This window comes from Merops nubicus, unplaced genomic scaffold (assembly GCF_000691845.1).
Source record: "Merops nubicus isolate BGI_N331 unplaced genomic scaffold, ASM69184v1 scaffold6041, whole genome shotgun sequence".
Lineage (NCBI taxonomy): Eukaryota > Metazoa > Chordata > Aves > Coraciiformes > Meropidae > Merops > Merops nubicus.
The window spans coordinates 79577-96662 of NW_008590226.1; the positions used below are offsets into that span (position 1 = coordinate 79577).

General features: G+C 50.1%; 1 protein-coding gene across 1 annotated transcript; it reads right to left on the reverse strand.

The window, feature by feature from the left end:
• Positions 1-6876: 6876 nt before the first annotated feature.
• Positions 6877-15923, reverse strand: SCNN1D (sodium channel, non-voltage-gated 1, delta subunit). Its single transcript, XM_008949852.1, is given in 13 exon segments — positions 6877-7290; positions 7563-7638; positions 8510-8565; positions 9321-9378; positions 9830-9908; positions 10443-10517; positions 10520-10547; positions 11159-11257; positions 12155-12318; positions 12564-12667; positions 12980-13173; positions 14564-14816; positions 15604-15923. Coding segments are annotated over 13 exon segments (1920 nt in total).
• Positions 15924-17086: the final 1163 nt, after the last annotated feature.

Genomic DNA, 17086 nt, shown 5'->3' on the forward strand with positions numbered 1-17086 from the left:
TCTTCTATTGTCTCTTGGAACACTGTTAATAAAAATCTAGATAAACTCCTTCCCTCCTCCTTCTTTGGCTTGATTTATTTATGTAAGATTTCTTGCCTTGTTGCCTGTATTAACTGGATCTAGAAAACCATCCCCTCTTAACCTGTTTTCCTCCTCCTCTGCATCCCACAGCTTGAATTTGGTTGCAGTGAGTAGACTGGAATGCCACATAAAATTCTCCACATTTTTTGGTTTGGGTTTCTGTGACTCTCTCTTGTGATGATGTGATTTCAGGGTGCTCTGGAAGAAGGCTGGGGTAAAGGTTGACAGGCTCAGCTCACACACAGCCCCTCCCAACCCACCCAGTCATGTTTCCTCAGAGCACCTCAGTCGGTTAGTGCTGGGTATGCTCTGAGCTCTGCTGGTGGCTGGCCTGGGAGAGGAGACCTTGCCCTAGGTGAAACCATCAGTCTTCTGCTCATGGACCATTCCCCACATCTCCTGGTGCAATTCCCCCCCTTGGTTTCTCTCATACTCTGTGTCTGTGGCAGAAAAATAAAAGGAGAAGAAGAAAAGAAAGACTGGCCTGGCCTCATGATTTCTGTCATACTGGGCATAGGAAACATGCTGGAAAAGACAATTCTGGACTAAAGTCTGGTTCTCCCTGGAGGAAGGAGCAGATCCTAGTTACTCATCCTGGTGTGCTGGTGAGCTCAGGGGAGGAGTTATCAGGGAGGTACCTTGGGCAGCAGGAGCATCTCAGTCATTGAAGGCACTGCTGGAAGAGCTGCGTGGGCTTCCAGTCAGTCAGCACAGAGCCTGGGGGGGCCCTGGCTTGCTCCAGCCCTGCTACTGACTCCCACTGGCACCCCTTCATTTGACACCCTATTTCCCATCTGAAATGGAGACTCTGGTCTCACCCAGCCAAGGAGAAATCCACTGGAGAGAGAAATGCCATGATAGAAACCCACATCTCCAGAAGACTCTCTCTTAGTTAATGAGGATTAAATGCTTAAATACCTTCAAAAATCTGGGACTGGTGCTTTACTCCAATGGTAGGAGTCTTGTGATTGGAGCTGGATGTGAGTGTTGCCAGAACAAAGGTTTTGCTGGTGTGCAGGGGGGTCAGTGAGCTCACTAAGTGAGGACATGGTCATGATTTTACCTGCATGGTGGGGCTGCTGGGAGGAGGTGACAGCAGCTCTCTGTCCCTCTGCCTCTGACACCACCCCACTGGTGCCAGAACTCAGCATCAAGGACAAGTTAGAGGCTGTCACTGGGTCTCCACAGCAGAACTTGGCCAGTTCAGCACTTCTTTACCTGTTGTTGCCAGCTATGCTTAACAGTTCCACAGCAGACCCATTCCAAATAAACCCTGGAGAGATGAGTCTTTCCTGTCCTAGAAGAGCCACCTCTTTCCTCTATGGTGTATGAGGGTTGGGGAGGTTAGATGCTCAGTTAAAGAGGGGCTCAACTGACCCCAACAGGAACTTTACAGGTAGGTCAAGTTGGTTTTGCAGCAGGCACAAGGCTGCACCTTTATGGAGCATTTCTGGGCCCAGAGATCAGCAGATCCTGGTCAAACCCTACCCAACAATGAGGCTCCTGTGACCTTTGCCACCTGCACGTGGATGATGCTGAAGTTCTCAAGACCTGTGGGGCTGGATGATTCAGGCTGGAAAGAGACAATTCTCACCCTCCAGTGTGCTCAGCCATGAGCTGGGGTGGAAGGGGACGGTGTTCCCAGGGGAGCTCTCCAGAGGAGCAGCCCCTTCTCTCAGACCACTCTCTCCAGCCAGCTTTGGGAGGCAGTATGAAGTCCTGCCATCCACTTGGCTTGATGGAACCAAGTTTTCCTGTTAGCTTTTCTCTCAGCACTCAGCTGAGGTGCCCTGGAGCTGTGCAGCTCATGGCAGCTGTGGATCTACCCTCCCAGTGACCAGGACACTTCTTCTCTCAGAGAAAGGGCACGGGAGCTCTGTACCAAAGACCAAAGGGAGCTGCACCTGTAGAGGTGAATTCCTGGCATCTTTCACTGATCTTTTCCCCTGGGGCTACGTGAGTTCATGACCAGGTAAAAATGAGCTCAGTAGCCCAGGCCATGGCAAAAATTGCCCTAGAACATCAAGCAGCAAACACAGAGGGAGGACATCGTTAATGGGTGCCTAATTATCTCTAGAATTGCAGCATAACTCTGAAACCATTCCTGCATCAGAGCTGCTGCTGGGACACCTGAACTCTTTGCCTTCACCCAGGGTTTGCACAGAGCCTGGAGTGAGCTGCCATGGGGAACTATTACCTGACAATGCCCTTCCACAGGCTGTTGTTTTGTCCCAGTACAGGTGGACTGATGTTGTACCTGCCACGACAAGCCCTGAAATCTGTCTGCCAGAGAGGAAGACAGACAACTAGTGAATGACTTTGTCCCTGGCTGAACAGTGTCCAGCCAACTCACACCAAGCCCTGTGTCCCTGGCACCATGAAGCTCTGCCCTTGCCCAAGAGGCACCCTGAAAGCTCTTTGCACCTCAGAGCTCACAGCTCCCAGAACAGCTTTGCTCCTTCAAGTCTTAAAAGTCTCTTTACTCACTCTTGGGCTTTGGAAAAAAAAACCCACCAGTAATATTAAAAGGGAGGAATTATCCCAAATCTGATTGTGAAGCAAGAGTCCTGAGAGCAGGATTCTATGCACAAGCTCATGAATAACCCTGTTGTTATTAAAAAGGACTGGAAAGCCAAAGCAGACCCCCCTGGGGCAGTGTGAGGCTAAAGAGCTGGGCTCTGTCCCTCCATCCCATGTAGAGCTGTCTCTAACATCCTCATGCAAGTCATGAGTCCCAAGGGGCCATGATCTCCACGGGTGGGGAGTATCAAAAGCAAGGCAAAGCAAAAACTCTGGGACTAATGCCTCTTCCTGTGTATTTTTTACAGGAGATGCTACCTACCTGGACATCTTCTGGGAGTTCTCTCACATGGCTTCAAACAACCCTGAGAAACTGAAAAGGAGGAGCCTGCACTTCAGCCACTCGTGCAGATAGCCCCCTGCCTCCCTGCTGCTGCCAAGACCTTCTGCTGGAAGGTCCAGCTGGGAGCTGCTGAGCTCCAGGAAGAGCAGAAGCACCTGGGCAGGTGCCACAGGCCAGCTGAGCTCAGCTAGTGAAGACTCTCTGCTCAGATGGGCTTCTACCAGCAACCTGTGTTCTCCCTGGGACCTGCTTGTGAGTCCTGCCCAGGAAGAGGAGAGACCTTCCAGGGGCAACTCCAGAAGAGGTTTGCATCCAGACTGCAGCTGTAGGTCCCATGCCTGAGGTGCCTGGGTGCAATCTGAACTGAGGAGCTGATCTTGCAGCTCTTGGTGCCCTCCCTGCCTGGGGAACTCTCCCCCTTCAGTCCCCTGCAGCCAGCAGCACTGGTGCCACTGGTGCAGGTGTTCAGCTATGGGCACAGCTTCGTGCTGCTGGGAAGAGACCAAGTCTGAAGGGCTCAGAAAATGGAGAAGTGGATGCTGCAGAATCTCTCGTGGGGGTGTCACTGGACCAGGCTGCTCCTGAACAGCCAGCACTGGCCACGGGATGTGATTCCCTGTGACCCCACATGCACACCCCCCATCCTCTCACAGGACAAAGGCCACCAGGGACACCAACAAGCCACAAGGCTCCTTATCCCAACCAGTCCCCTGAGAAACCTTTGGCAAAACACTTCATTTTGCTGTGTGACTCACCTTTTAAGACACCTCTGCCACGCTCTGGGATACTTGGGTGGGCATGGACCAGGAGATGAACCCCTCTCCATGGGGACTGCACAAGCAATCCTGGCAACAGACTCCAGCTCTTCCCCTCAGGGGATCTTGCTCTCCTGCTGCTTGTGCATCTCACTGGCAGGAGAGTTGTCCTCTCTGGGGGGCTCAGATTTCAGAGTTATACTTGGCATTTTTATTATTGTATGTCCTAGTTACCAAACCCACTAAAAGGTTGTGTGTGGACTCTACAGGTGTAGGCACCACGACGTAACAAAGAGCACTGGCAGGATGATCTGTAGGAACTCTCACATGCTGCCATGTGCTAGATCCTGTGGCAGAAGAAAGGTATTTTATTTTTAAAAGGTGGGAGTGACAAAAATCTCCCATGCCAAGAGGATCTGTCAGCTGAGAATAAAGACAGGAGTTGTGGTGGGGTTGTTTTTAATTCACACATATTTCCTCGTTCTGTCTGATTCTAGATCTCCTCCAGCCAGTGAAGCACTTTACTATGAGAAAGGTTAAAATAGGAAATTTTTCTGGCACAGGTTTATGGCTTGAAAAGAGGAAGCTAAACAAACTGGGCAGTGGCTCAGGGCTCAGGGGGGTGGGTCTGCAGGAGAGCAGCTGCCCCTTGGACTGCTGGCAGCCCTCTGGAGAAGAGCTTGCCACCCAGGGAAGGGACCCCAAGCGACCTGCTGCCTTTCCTGCTGCTTAGCTTGAGTTTCTGGCCAAGGAGCAGCTCTCACAGGAGCTTTCCATGGGGGCAGAGCAATCGCCTGGCAGCCTGAGGAGGGAGCTGGGGCTCTGGGTTCAGACCTTTCTGTGTCATTGCTGTGGGGTTCTGGGTTTAACAGCGACCCCCATTTGTGCCTCAGCTTTGGCTCCTTGCTGGAAATGAGCAGCTGAGGCACAAGGAGCTGCACACAGGACAAGAGTTTCAGTGATGGTATCACAGGCACTGAGGTATGACTCTAGTGAAGAATTTGTGTTTCTCAACTCCAGCAGGCTATGGGAATGTTCTGTAACAAAGAGGTAGCTACTAAGCTGAAAATTAGCCCACACCCTCTGAGAAGGCTGCTCTGAGCTACCTTCAGACTGGCCACCTCTCATTCTTCCACTAGCTCAGAAACCATTCTGTCACTCTGCTGAAGGTGGCACCAGCAGAGGTGAGGCCAATTTTCCCCATCTCCCTCTCCACAGTGACCCCCACACCTTTTTCCCCTTCCAGTCCTGTGTCTCCATCCTGCCCATGGACGTTGCCCACCCACACCCCGTGCTGCCAGGGCCTCTCCTGCCTTGCAACACCCCTTGCTCCTCTGGGCCTGCACGTGTGTGAACTGCAGCACACACCCCTGGGGAGAGATCCCTGTCTCACATTGCCACATCCTCCTTCCAGATCTGACCAGCAGGCAGACATTGCCACCTGGTCCTTGGTCCTGCACGCCTCTGCCCCAGAACTGCCTTCTCCTGGAAATCATCACACCCAGCAGAAGCCTGCAGTGACACTCTTGGTGCACTGGGAGCCCTAGAAAGGTTCTTCCACCAATTTCCTCTTCCTTAACCCTTAACCTTCCCATTAGGTACCAGTGGTACCAGGTCTGGGGACTCTGAGAGGGGCTCTGAGAGCCAAGTGCACATGTGTGCACATGTCCATGTGGGTGTATACCTGAGGCACTGGCATCTTTCAGCAGTGACTGCATGGCATCCACGTGAATTTTGGCTCCCCAAGGGACATCTAATTCCTTTCCTCTCTTTCTTGTCCTTAGTGCTTTTTGTTTTCATGGTCTCCTCTCCCAACAGGGTCACCCAGACTACAGTATGGCACAGAAATCACTCTTGCCAGGCAGTACAGAAGCCTCATTTCCCAGTGCAGAGACCCAGAGGGAAGGCTGAGCCCCCCACTGCCCTGGAGCCCACACCTCCCTGGTCACTGGGACCTGCCTGCTGTGCCACAGCACAATCCAGCTGGGGCTGCTCCACCTCTCCAGCTTCTCCTTGGGAATGACAGAGAAATCAAGCCAAAAAAGTGAGACTTTCAAAAGCACCTTCGTGTTTGGTTTCCAGTGGTGTCAGCAGGCTGTGAGCTTCCACCTCTGTGTCTGGAAGCAAAACTCTTTTCATGATTTGGCTCTGTGTGTTTAGGCTTCTGGAATTAAGGTCTGGGCTTTGAAAAACACTTTTCCAGAGCCAACAATTAGGCAGGAACAACCCCAAACACCAGCTGAAGGCAAACCACCAACTCCACTGCCAGTCTTAGTCTGGATTCAGAGCATTTTATTATTTAAAAACCTTACAAAACAAAGCTCATTGATTTCTTGTTACCTCTTGTTTTCTGCAGAAAGTCACAAACAAGATTATAACAGAGTAAAATGCTCCTGTGCAAACACCATCATCAAAAATAAACCTTTTATGTACACATAAGTTACTGTCAAATATTAACATCACAACTTCTCTATTTATAAACAGGCTGCAACAAAAACGCAGCATTGTTTTCATCTCCTAAATAAATCAGATGCTTCCTCTGGGACACAAACCAAGCTATCAACCCCTTCCTTCTCTTCCCTTTAAGCTCCTAAGTCTCGTTTGAAATAATCTGGGTAAAGTTTAAAAGCATCTCAGCAGCAGCATTCTGTGCATGGTCCTCAAAACGCAGCAGTGCCAGGTCCAGGGCAGATGGGGGGTTTGGAAGCAGGGCTGCAATCTCTGGTGACTGGTGCTCTGCCCTCCTCAGGACACCCCTGACTGACAGGAGCCTCCACTGGAGGTCTTTCCATCACCAGCCAGGCTGACTTGCCTCTTGGATATGTTTGTGAAATGTAGATGGGCCTGTCTGAAGCCACTGGGCTGATTTCCTCACAAGGATTTCAAAGCTAAAAGGCAGGAACAGGCTTTTATGAGACCTCATCAGCTGCCCCAGACAGTACAAGTAGTTTTCCCCTCCCCAGATACTCATTAGGAACAAAAGAACATTGTGTGAAGCCTGAATCCAGGGCACAGGGATGGATTAATAATGGGCTGGTAAGAGCTGGAGGAGGATTGCCAAGCTCAGCAGTGTGGTGTTGAGGTGCCAGAATGGTTCTGTTGACAGATATTTCTGACAGCACCTGAGCCCTGGGGGAGTTTGAGGTCTCCCACTTCTCTGTGCACACAACCAGACCCTCAGCTGTTGGGGTGCCCACCCAAAGAGCTGTCCTGTGTGTGTCTAAAGCCATTGAGCACCACCTCTGGGCAAAGCTCTGGCCTTCCCACCTTGCTGGAGAGTGGGTGAGGATGCAGGTCACTGTTATTGTCCATGGCAACAGCCACTCCAGAAGGGGGAGGAGGGGTGGAGCCATCCCCCTCCCCAGCTGCCTCTTGCACAACTCGGTAGTTTTCTAGGGTCAAGCTGACACTCGAGATGGTAGGAGTGTGAGCTACCTTCAATGTCTTCTTTGCCCTGAACCTTTGGTAGCAGAAGAGGAGAGACAAGACAAGTGTATCTATGAGCAGCTCAAACATTTCCACCACAGACAACACCGAGGATCCAAACCAGAGGCTCCACTGGCTTCCCATGCTGGACAGAAGCAGGTTCTCCTGTGGAAAGAACCAAAGGTTGTGTTTACCAAACACAGCAGACCTCTGGGAAGGGGAAATTCTTGCCTATTGCCAGCAGGCCAGCTAGCTGCTTGAAATTTGGGGGGTTAATTTTGTGTGATTGTGGAAAATGTGACCCTTTCAAGGCTCTTCCTCAAAAATAATCCTCCCTTACACCTTGGGGGCTGTGAATAACCCTCCCTCCAACCCTGCAGAGCACACCACGGCTCATGAGAGGTAACAAGGTTTTGAGGTGAGGTCGTGGAACCTACTGAGAGCAAAGGAGACTCGTTCACAGACTGGTAGTTCAGCTGCTGGTAGAAGATGGTCACCTTGGCAATATCCTTCCTGTGTTGGAGAAAGGGAGAGGTTAGCCCTGGGGGGATGTCCATGTGTCGTTCCCCTGGTGGACATTCTGGTCTCAGTGTTGGCTCATAGCTGGCCAGTGGGTCTCACCACTCATTCAAGCTTTCTTCCTGAGGGTGTTTAACATGAGCTTGGGAAAAGCTTGTAGAAACTGCCTCTCTTACAGTGCTGTGAGGAAAGGTGGGAAATTCAGTGGCTGACCCATCTCTTGTCCTCCCTTTCCAGTCCAGCACCTACCAATCCCACAGGGATGGCTGGGGAGGGACTTTTTAGGATCTCAAGTAACAACAGGACTAGGGGGAGTGGGGCAAAGCTGGCAGTGGGCAGATTCAGGCTGGATTTGGTTTACACCTCTTGCATCTCACTCCAACTCTACACAGGGGTCCAAAGATTATTAGACCAAAGATTCAGAAACAATTTGGTTATTTGGGTAATGACAGGAGTAGGGGGAATGGGGCAAAGCTGGCAGTGGGCAGATTCAGGCTGGATGTGAGGAAGAAGTTCTTCCCCATGAGAGTGGTGAGACCCTGGAATGGGTTGCCCAGGGAGGTGGTTGAGGCCCCATCCCTGGGGGTCTTTAAGGCCAGGCTGGAGGAGGCTCTGGGCAGCCTGATCTAGTGGGAGGTGTCCCTGCTCATGGCAGAGGGGTTGGAACTGGGGGATCCTTGTGGTCCCTTCCAACCCTGACAGATTCTGATCTGTTTTAGCAGAGGGCTTTAGAGCCCTAATGGCTCAATGGTTGGACTTGATGATCTTGGAGGTCCCTTCCAACCTAAAGGATTCTATGATTCTATGATTCTATGATGGAGTTCATGCAGAGTTTGAACAGGAGCACCTTCCCCCAGGGACTAACCTGTTGCTGGTGGAGTTATATCCATTCTGATGCCTCAGAGCCTGGCGGATCCAGTCCTGCAGCAGAGAACGTGTGTGTGTGTTATGGCCAACCCTCTCTCCTCAGGTTTTGCATGTTGAATATTTTATAAGCAACAAAATGCTCATTGTAAAGAATAACAAAGGATGTAATTGGCTGGTGGATGACATTTAGTGGTAGCTATCAACTAGCTGCTGTATTTGCCAGAAGAGCCAGGAAATATACACTGATATTTGAGGGGTGTAGTGATCTGGGTCTTAAATTCTGCCTTTAACCCCACCAAATAATTTGCTCTTTTAAAATGCATTGGCTGTATTTAAGTGTACATCATCCCCTATTACACAGGGATTAATTAGCTGGTCATACAGCCTCAATGCCCATTTAACTTTAGAGCCTGGGAAATGGCAAGAGGTCATCTCCTGACTCACAGAGCTTCCACTGCAGCCCTGCAGCACCTCACCAAGAGTAATGAGTGAGTTGCTGCACCACAACACCCACTGGAAGCAGAAAGTCATTAGCACCAGGCTGTAGGTGGGAACTAAGGCAGAGAGGTGAATTGCTTGAGGTCTGAAGGAAGTTTGGCTTAGAACTGGCACTGAATGTACCTCCCTAGCCTCTTAGCCTGGCATCTCAACTGCAGGATCAGTCCCTTGGGCCCAGGTTTTGGACCAGTTTGTGTTATTTGCCACTTTCATTGCTGCTCAGTCATTGTTTTCACCCTGAAGTTTAATGCCCCAGCAGCCCCAGTAAATACAGTCCCCCCCTAAACACAGCAGTTGTCTCTATGGACTACCTGAGATTTCACTGATGGCCACTTAGCTGTCCCAGCAGACACCTTGTACAGTGATTCCCTGATGAGATAAAAAGGGAGATTATGATCACTGAGACTCTTGGCATTTAAAAGTGAAGGCATGAAGAAGTTGAACAATGGTAACTACTTGCCCAAACCAGAAGTTCTAAGGGCAGCTCTGGATAACCCTGGAAAAACCTTTGTAAAGCAGCTTAGAAAATAAAACCAGAGGTTGTCTGGAAACATTTCAGGTCAGGAGGAAAACTAGAAGGGTTTAAAAATCCTGACAACTTTTCTTTGCTGCATTCAAAACCAAAGTATTTTATATTTTGCTTTGAAATGATGTCTTTTCTTTTTGAAACTGGCCTACAATAAAAAAGGGGGATGAAGAAAAGTAAAATAGGGTGGAAAATGACACAGTTTGGTTTGGGGTTCATAAAATATTTCAGTGAGATTAAAACAATTCTACCCCAGAATTTGGGGTTCTACCCCAAACCAGGAGAGTGACCTACCTGCAGGGCTTGGGGCACTGGTCAAAACAATTGAGGTGATGATTTCTGAGCCTGTTGTAGAGCTGGTAAAAGCAGTGACCTGGTGAAAGAAATGGGAGAAACATCCTCAGGCACTTCCTGGGGAAATCAGAGGCTACCAAGTGGAAGTCTGCCACAACCCCTGCCCTCAGGTGGCCTTCCAAGCATCACTGGATCCTCCCTCAGGTCAGGTTTTGCCTCACTCTCACTTTGGAATGGTTCCAGATGGGAACTAAACACCTGCATTGGAGGCAAGTGCCTTCCTTGTGGATCTGCTGAGGATAGCCCAGCCAGAAACCCAAGAGAATCTACTCAAAGCTTTGTCTTACACCACCACCACTGGTCCTGTGGCAGAACTTAACCCTAGATCAATGGTGTTAATAAAGAGGTGCTTGACAGCATCAAGATTTTTCATGCACTAATTTGATACCCATGCAAATAGCCAGGAAGGTGTTGGCCATCTGGCTGGAGTCAGTCAGGAGATGATAGTCTAGGTGGGAAATGGGCACAAAGGAGAAGGGCAGCAATCTATGGAGCCATGGAACCAGTGGAGGGTGTCCCCATGGCCAAGGAGACAGCAATCCTCTGCTCTTACCCCAGGCAGGCTGCTTGTTGTAGTCACAGTATTCAGCCCCAGGAGGCAGTGGGTAGTAGTAGTAGCCACAGCCAAAAAGTGTGAAAAGCAGAAATCCAAACAAGCCTGGAAAAGAAAGGAGGTGTGAAAAGCTGGATAAGCCACAAATTCTCCAGTGCCCAAACCTTCAGTCTGCAGCATGCAGCTGCCAAGAGCCAACCCAGGGATTTTGGAACTGCAGAAAGTCACCAGAGCTTGCTGGTGCAGAAGGTTTCCACTTCTCATTCCCTGTCTGTACCTCTGAGAACCCTCCTGAACTCAGCAAGGTACAATTTCCTCCAGCTCCCTCTTTCATTATGCCCAGTAATATCCCACTTAAATAGCCCAAAAGTCTAGAGGCAGGAGGAGCTGCTTGCACAAATAAAGACCTGATGGACCAAGAGTGTCCTACTAGGTGAGCCCAGCTGCCTTGGCTGGCTCACTGCCTGTTCTCTCTTGTGTTAGGAAGAGGGAAGAGCCCCAGTGCCTGGCTCTGAGCATCTCCCACTCACTAAAGCCCATTCCAAGTTACAACATCCTCTTTGGGAGCTTCTTTTCAGGAGGGGCACGGATCTGCCTCCTCTCTCCAGCAACAAATCCACTGCTTTGTAAAAGCCCTCTGGAGGCCAAGGTATGACTTGTTTGTTGTTCATCCCCTCTGAAGGAGCTGGGGCCTCAGCCAGGAGCCCTGCCAGTACCTGCAGGGTGTAGGAGTTGTTGTACAGGAGTTTAACATCCACATCACTGCCATCAGTGGTGCACTTGCCATAATTGCCACCCAGGCGATTCACCTCGTCCTGTGGACACAGAAGAGTGGCCTGAGTGATTAGGAGCTTTAATTGGCCCTAGCCATCACCAGCCAAAGGGAACTGGATGGAGCATCCTGCACAGGTCAGGAAGTGGAGCAATCTAGGGGAGCTGCTGAGCTATACCTGGCTAATGAAACCTGTACACAACAGGGCAAAGGCAGGAGAGGGCACGTGGTCAGTCCTCTTGCTTCAGCTGACAAGCAGAACTCCTCGTGCCCAAATCATAGAATCACAGAATCCTTTAGGTTGGAAGAGACCTTTAAGATCATCAAGTCCAACCATTGAGCCATTAGGGCTCTATAGTCTTCTGCTAAAACAGATCAGAATCTGTCAGGGCTGGAAGGGACCACAAGGATCCCCCAGTTCCAACCCCTCTGCCATGAGCAGGGACACCTCCCACTAGATCAGGCTGCCCAGAGCCTCCTCCAGCCTGGCCTTAAAGACCCCCAGGGATGGGGCCTCAACCCCCTCCCTGGGCAACCCATTCCAGGGTCTCACCACTCTCATGGGGAAGAACTTCTTCCTCACATCCAGCCTGAATCTGCCCACTGCCAGCTTTGCCCCATTCCCCCCAGTCCTGTCATTACCCAAATAACCAAATTGTTTCTGAATCTTTGGTCTAATAATCTTTGGACCCCTGTGTAGAGCTGGAGTGAGATGCAAGAGGTGTAAACCAAATCCAGCCCCAGCACACTGAGGACCAAAAGGCCACGTGCACATTTGGAACAATTTTGGTTTACCCTTGGAAACCTGAGCACAGCCAAGAGAGAAAAGAGGCTTGTGGGAATCTATGTGCAGGGGGAAGAGGTGAGCCCAGGAGTCCTGCAAGCCCCTTGTCTGGCAGTGAGAAGGAGAAGCAGCAAAGCTCTTGAGGCAGTGGCTGACCTGCTGGATGCCAATGGTGGTTGCAATGCCCGGTCTGATGTCGAAGCCTTCGTGCTCCAGGAAGGGGGTCTGGTTGTGGTTGTGTATCATCACCTTCACACCTGCCACTGTGGACAAGAGTGGGATGTGATCCTTCTGCTCTGCTCTCAGGATGAGGGAAAGTCCTGTGAATCAAAGGAAAGGGAAACATAAACCAACCAACTTTGGGCCAAACTAGGAGCACCATCACATCTTGGATTCTCAGCCCTGATTGAGTCTGAGCTCACACAGGAGCCATTCTTTTTCCTTAGAGATCTGGAGAGTGGTCAGGTGGCAGCTGCACCAGCCTTACCAAACCTGTAATAATATTCTGCTTGAAAATTAAAATTATATCCTGCTTGAAAAGGAAGAAGATGGGCAGACAACATACCGTAAGGAATCCCTGGTTTTGTGGCTGTCCAAAAGGAGTCTGTGCCCTGGCTGTTAAAGGTGTAGCAGCTTCCAAAGACTGGGTGGTGGAAGTGGACATAGTCACTGAAATGAAGAGAGATTTTGATGGGGTTTAGGGGTAATTACTTCCATGGAGGATGTGGTTTGTGTGTCTATCTGTAGAGGAGTGCCAACGGGAAAGAGCTCCCTGGAGACAGGGGCTGCTCCAAGCCTGATTTCTAGGTCCCTAGCCCCATGCAGGGTTGTTCTTCCTCTCAGCCAGCTCTCCAACAAGGGCCAAACCCAGCAGTATGCCACGAGGGGCAGTGCCCTGCACTGCCTCAAAGTGCAGGCTCACTTTGAGTCCCCAAAGTCCTGGAGCTCTGCTGAAATCACAGTCAGCACCTCGAGATGTACCTGGGTCTACAGGGCTCCCCATCGTACTGGCAGGAGTAGACCATGTCTTCTATTTGCTCCTCGTGGTCAGAAATGTTGATTATCACTGGTAGCTGGGACATGATGTTCATGTAGTGAAACCTGTACCACTCCAGGATGGCATCCATCCCAGAGGAATAGGTCTTGTAGAAGCAGCTCCCACCCGTGGCATTGCACTGGAAGAGAAGGAGAGGGAGCCACTCAGCACAGCCAGGAGATGGAGAGAGCAGGGGGGAGGCAAGGCTGGATCCAGGGGAACCTCTGGTTTTTTCAGCAAGTGAAGCCTCTGGTTGTTTTGGTCATCACAGACTTGCAGAATGAGGATGGAAAGGACCTCTGGAGGTCACCTTGCTAGGTGCTAAGCACCTCCTCTCCTTAAAGCTGAATGAGGCCTCCTGCTTCATGTCCAGGGAATGGTGAGTGCAGGGGAAAAGATGCAGGAGAAGGGAGCAGACAAGCAGCCTCAGTGCTTGGGAGAGGGAAGGACAGGGCTGGTGAGAATCCTCCACAACCCATGAATCACAAACCAAGCCCTGAGTGGCTTTCTTTGCTCTTACTCAGGCCTCAGCCAGGTGAACACCCCCAGGTTCTGGTGAAAGTGTGCCTGCTGGAGGACCTCAGGACAGGGCAGGACAATAATAAGGAGGCAAAAATTGCTGACTTTCCCAGCCACATCAGCCTCTGCTAGCTTCTGCTCTTAGAGCTACGCCAGCCCTGTTCTCAGCAGGAGGAATCTGAAGCATTGGCTTTCTTCCCCAGAGCCACAGCCACACATTTATTGTGTTCATCCTCCTGGGCTCTCCTTGCCACCTTTTAGTTCACCTGCAGCACGTCCAGTGCCCCCAGTGCCACAGCATTTAGGCACTGAGGGGCTCCTCACCTTGATTCTCTGTTATTTCCAGGCTCACCTGCTCAGCCTAGCTGGCTGGGGTGTCTGCAGGAAGGGGTACAAGGATTCCCACAGCCTGCTCCCACCCTTCTCCACCGAGCTGGTCAGGACTGTGCCAGTGAGGGGGCTGTGTGAGATCACTGGGGTCACTGTTTCACCTCACAAGAATCCCAGCAATCAGCACAAACTGCTGGAGGCAGGGATGGACTCTCTTGAAACAGCCTCCAAGCTGTCATTACACAGCACTGAAACTATTTTTTATTCTTTTTGTGTGTGTGTGATTGTACCTTGTGAGATCTTTGTCAAGACCCTGAGTGCACTGTCAGAGTTTAACAGCCCTGAGCAGCCTCACCTGGAACCTCCACCCACACCCTCTACCCAGGAGCTCATTTAAGCTCAGCCTGGGGTCTTCAGCCCCTCTTTGAGGTTCTGCTGTGCTCCTGCCTTGCTGTGGGGCCTGATCTTAAACCTGCCTCATCATCATCACCAACCTGCCTGGTGAGTTGGATTCTTGACTGGACCTGGATGTCATCTCTGAGATTTCCCTGCTTGCTTGCTCAGGTACTGTGGGATGGGCCCTATCCTGCCCTGTTGGCAGGTTTCCCCTTTGTCCCCTGTCCCTTGGGGAGCAGCCAGAGCCTTGAGCCAGGTTAAAACCTCAGAGGACACGTGCTTACCAGCCTGAAGCCCACGCTGGAATGCCTCTTCCCTGACCTCTTACTGTGGTCAGGCATTCTTAAGAGTGAGAAGTTCTGGCTCAGCTTGAAGGTAGATCTGCTGACGTTGCCTAGGCTCGACAAGTCCTTGATGTGGAAGTTTTTCTCATCCACGTGGAAGAAGCTGGCTGAGGTGTTGATGCCATACAGAAAAGCAATTGATTTGGCTGCCATACGATCCAGCTGAACCAGATGCTCACTGACCACTTCAAACCTGCAAGGAACAGGAGTATTGGCCCCATGTGGACATCCACATTTCTCTAGATAGCACTTTATTTCATCTGCCCTCACAGTATCTATGGGAAGGCCACTCTCCTGGTCTCTGTGTGAGAAAACTCAGCAATTATGGTGCCCATCCTTAGCATTTCTACCTTCAATACACTAATTTCTTAGCAGCTCCAGTAGCTGAATTTCCAGCTGCTGGATCCTCCACTGAAAACCTCAGAACTTGTAGCTGTGCAGCATCAGCTGCACAACTGGCCTTCCTGTCAGCCAATTAAATAATTACCCCAAGGAAATTACATAATTCCTTTACTACGTAGTTTGAAGCTTCTTGATAAGCTGCCACTGCTGGGTGAGCCTTGCTGGGCAAGCAGAGCCACACAGGCTCCCAAGGAAGTGATATCTTCCCCTTAAAGCCATCCTGTGGTACCAAACCCCTGGTGCCATCAGCTCTAGCAAGCACCATTCCAGGTTTCAGGCTGTAGTTGGGAATGAATCCACAGAGTGGTTTTCAGGGGAGGATTTTTTATCAGGGCACAAAATCAGTTAGCAGCTCCAACCAAGTCACAAGGTAGAGTTCCCTCTACTCTGACTCAGTGCATGAAATAAACTGCTACATGCTGTTGCACAATTCCCAACAAGATCTTATCTTCAAACCAGTTTGGAAGGAACAACAGTCCCTTTCCACCTCCCTCTACCTTCAGCCTGCTCCAGGTGTAGGGTTGCTGAGCCATCCTCAAACCCTTGTGATTAAAGACCAAGGGGGAAAGCCCAGTTACCTGTAGGGGTCCAGGTTGCAGATGGTGATGGCTGGAAACATCTTGGGCTCTGAATGCATGGACATGGTCAGGACGACAGGGTAGGCCCAGTACTGGCTGAACATCAGTGCAAACTGCCAGTACAACATGCCAAAGCTGGCGAGTAAGAGCAGAGTCCAAAAAGCTGTTTTCATCCTGTTGCTGTCTGAGCAGACCAGGCGGATGGTGCCGTGGATGGTGGTGTTCTTGCAGAAGAACTCAAACATCTCCCTGAAGGAATCGTAAAACTCAATCAAGCCTTCTTTCCTCTCTTCTTCTTCTCTTGCCCCTTCCTGCTCCATCCTCTAGGTCTGTTTCTGTTCAATTTAGAAATAAAAATAATAAAAATAACCTTATTAGAAAGCCCCCAGCCAGTCTGTGGACCCTTTCAAACAGGGTACCAAGGAGTGTGGTGGTATTAGCAAGGGCTGAAAATAACTGTGAGCTGAGACTCCTCTGTCTTTCCAGAGTTTGGCCACCAGGAAGTAGCAAGGAGGTCAAATGTTCTGCCTGCTGCTGCCCAAGTGAGGTGACACATTCTACCACACTTGCTAGGACTGCTGTTAGTGGGGATATGCAAAGTTCAAGTGACTAATACACCAGCTGCTGGGTAGTTTTCTTCTTTCTAAGAACACCAAGGACCAACGTTTAACTCTGAATCTGTGTCACTGTGCATCAATACAGAGCTGTAACCAGCTCGTTATTGTGAGTAGGTTGTTATACACTCATTGTGGATGTGACCATCAAGCCTGAGACAAGTCTCAGAAGCAGCAATGTGGCTTCACCCTTGTGTCAAGGAATCAGGATAAATCCAACTTCCAAGTCAATGAAACAGATGAATTCAGAGCTGGTTCCGATTTTCCTCTATGCTCTTTCACTCTGCAGAAAGGAGCTGAGAGGGTTAATTTCTGCCATCCCTGAAACAGAGCCACTTCCAAGATGTGATGTGGTAGGTATTTCATAGGTCAGATGAGCTGAATTGGGTATTTAGGAATGGAAGTGGAGAAAAAAAACTCAACAGAGGAGATGAACCAAACAGGATGTGGATAAAACATTCCAGATCCTGCTTAAAATAAAATGCTCTTGGGTTGTCACTAAAGATCACAGAAATATCAGTCACTGCTACAAACAGAAATGTTGCCTCCTATCTCTTTACATAAATAGCTTCTTCCAGAAATCTAAAAATCATCTCATTCTCTATGTTTTACAGAAGCTGATGATCACCCAAGAAGTGGCATAACTGGAAATCAAAATCCACATCTCCTTTGTCACAGTGAGTAAAACATCCATGATGCTGCTCTAGATACTTCCAGACTTCATGCTGATCAAAGTGTGGACATTATGGTTGTACCCAGCACAGACTTGAGGACTTTTTTCTAGGTTTTAGCACCAGATTGGGACACTGGGCTAATGGTGACATACTTGCACTTGCTGGGCATGACATCAAGCCCTGTAATGTGTGAGT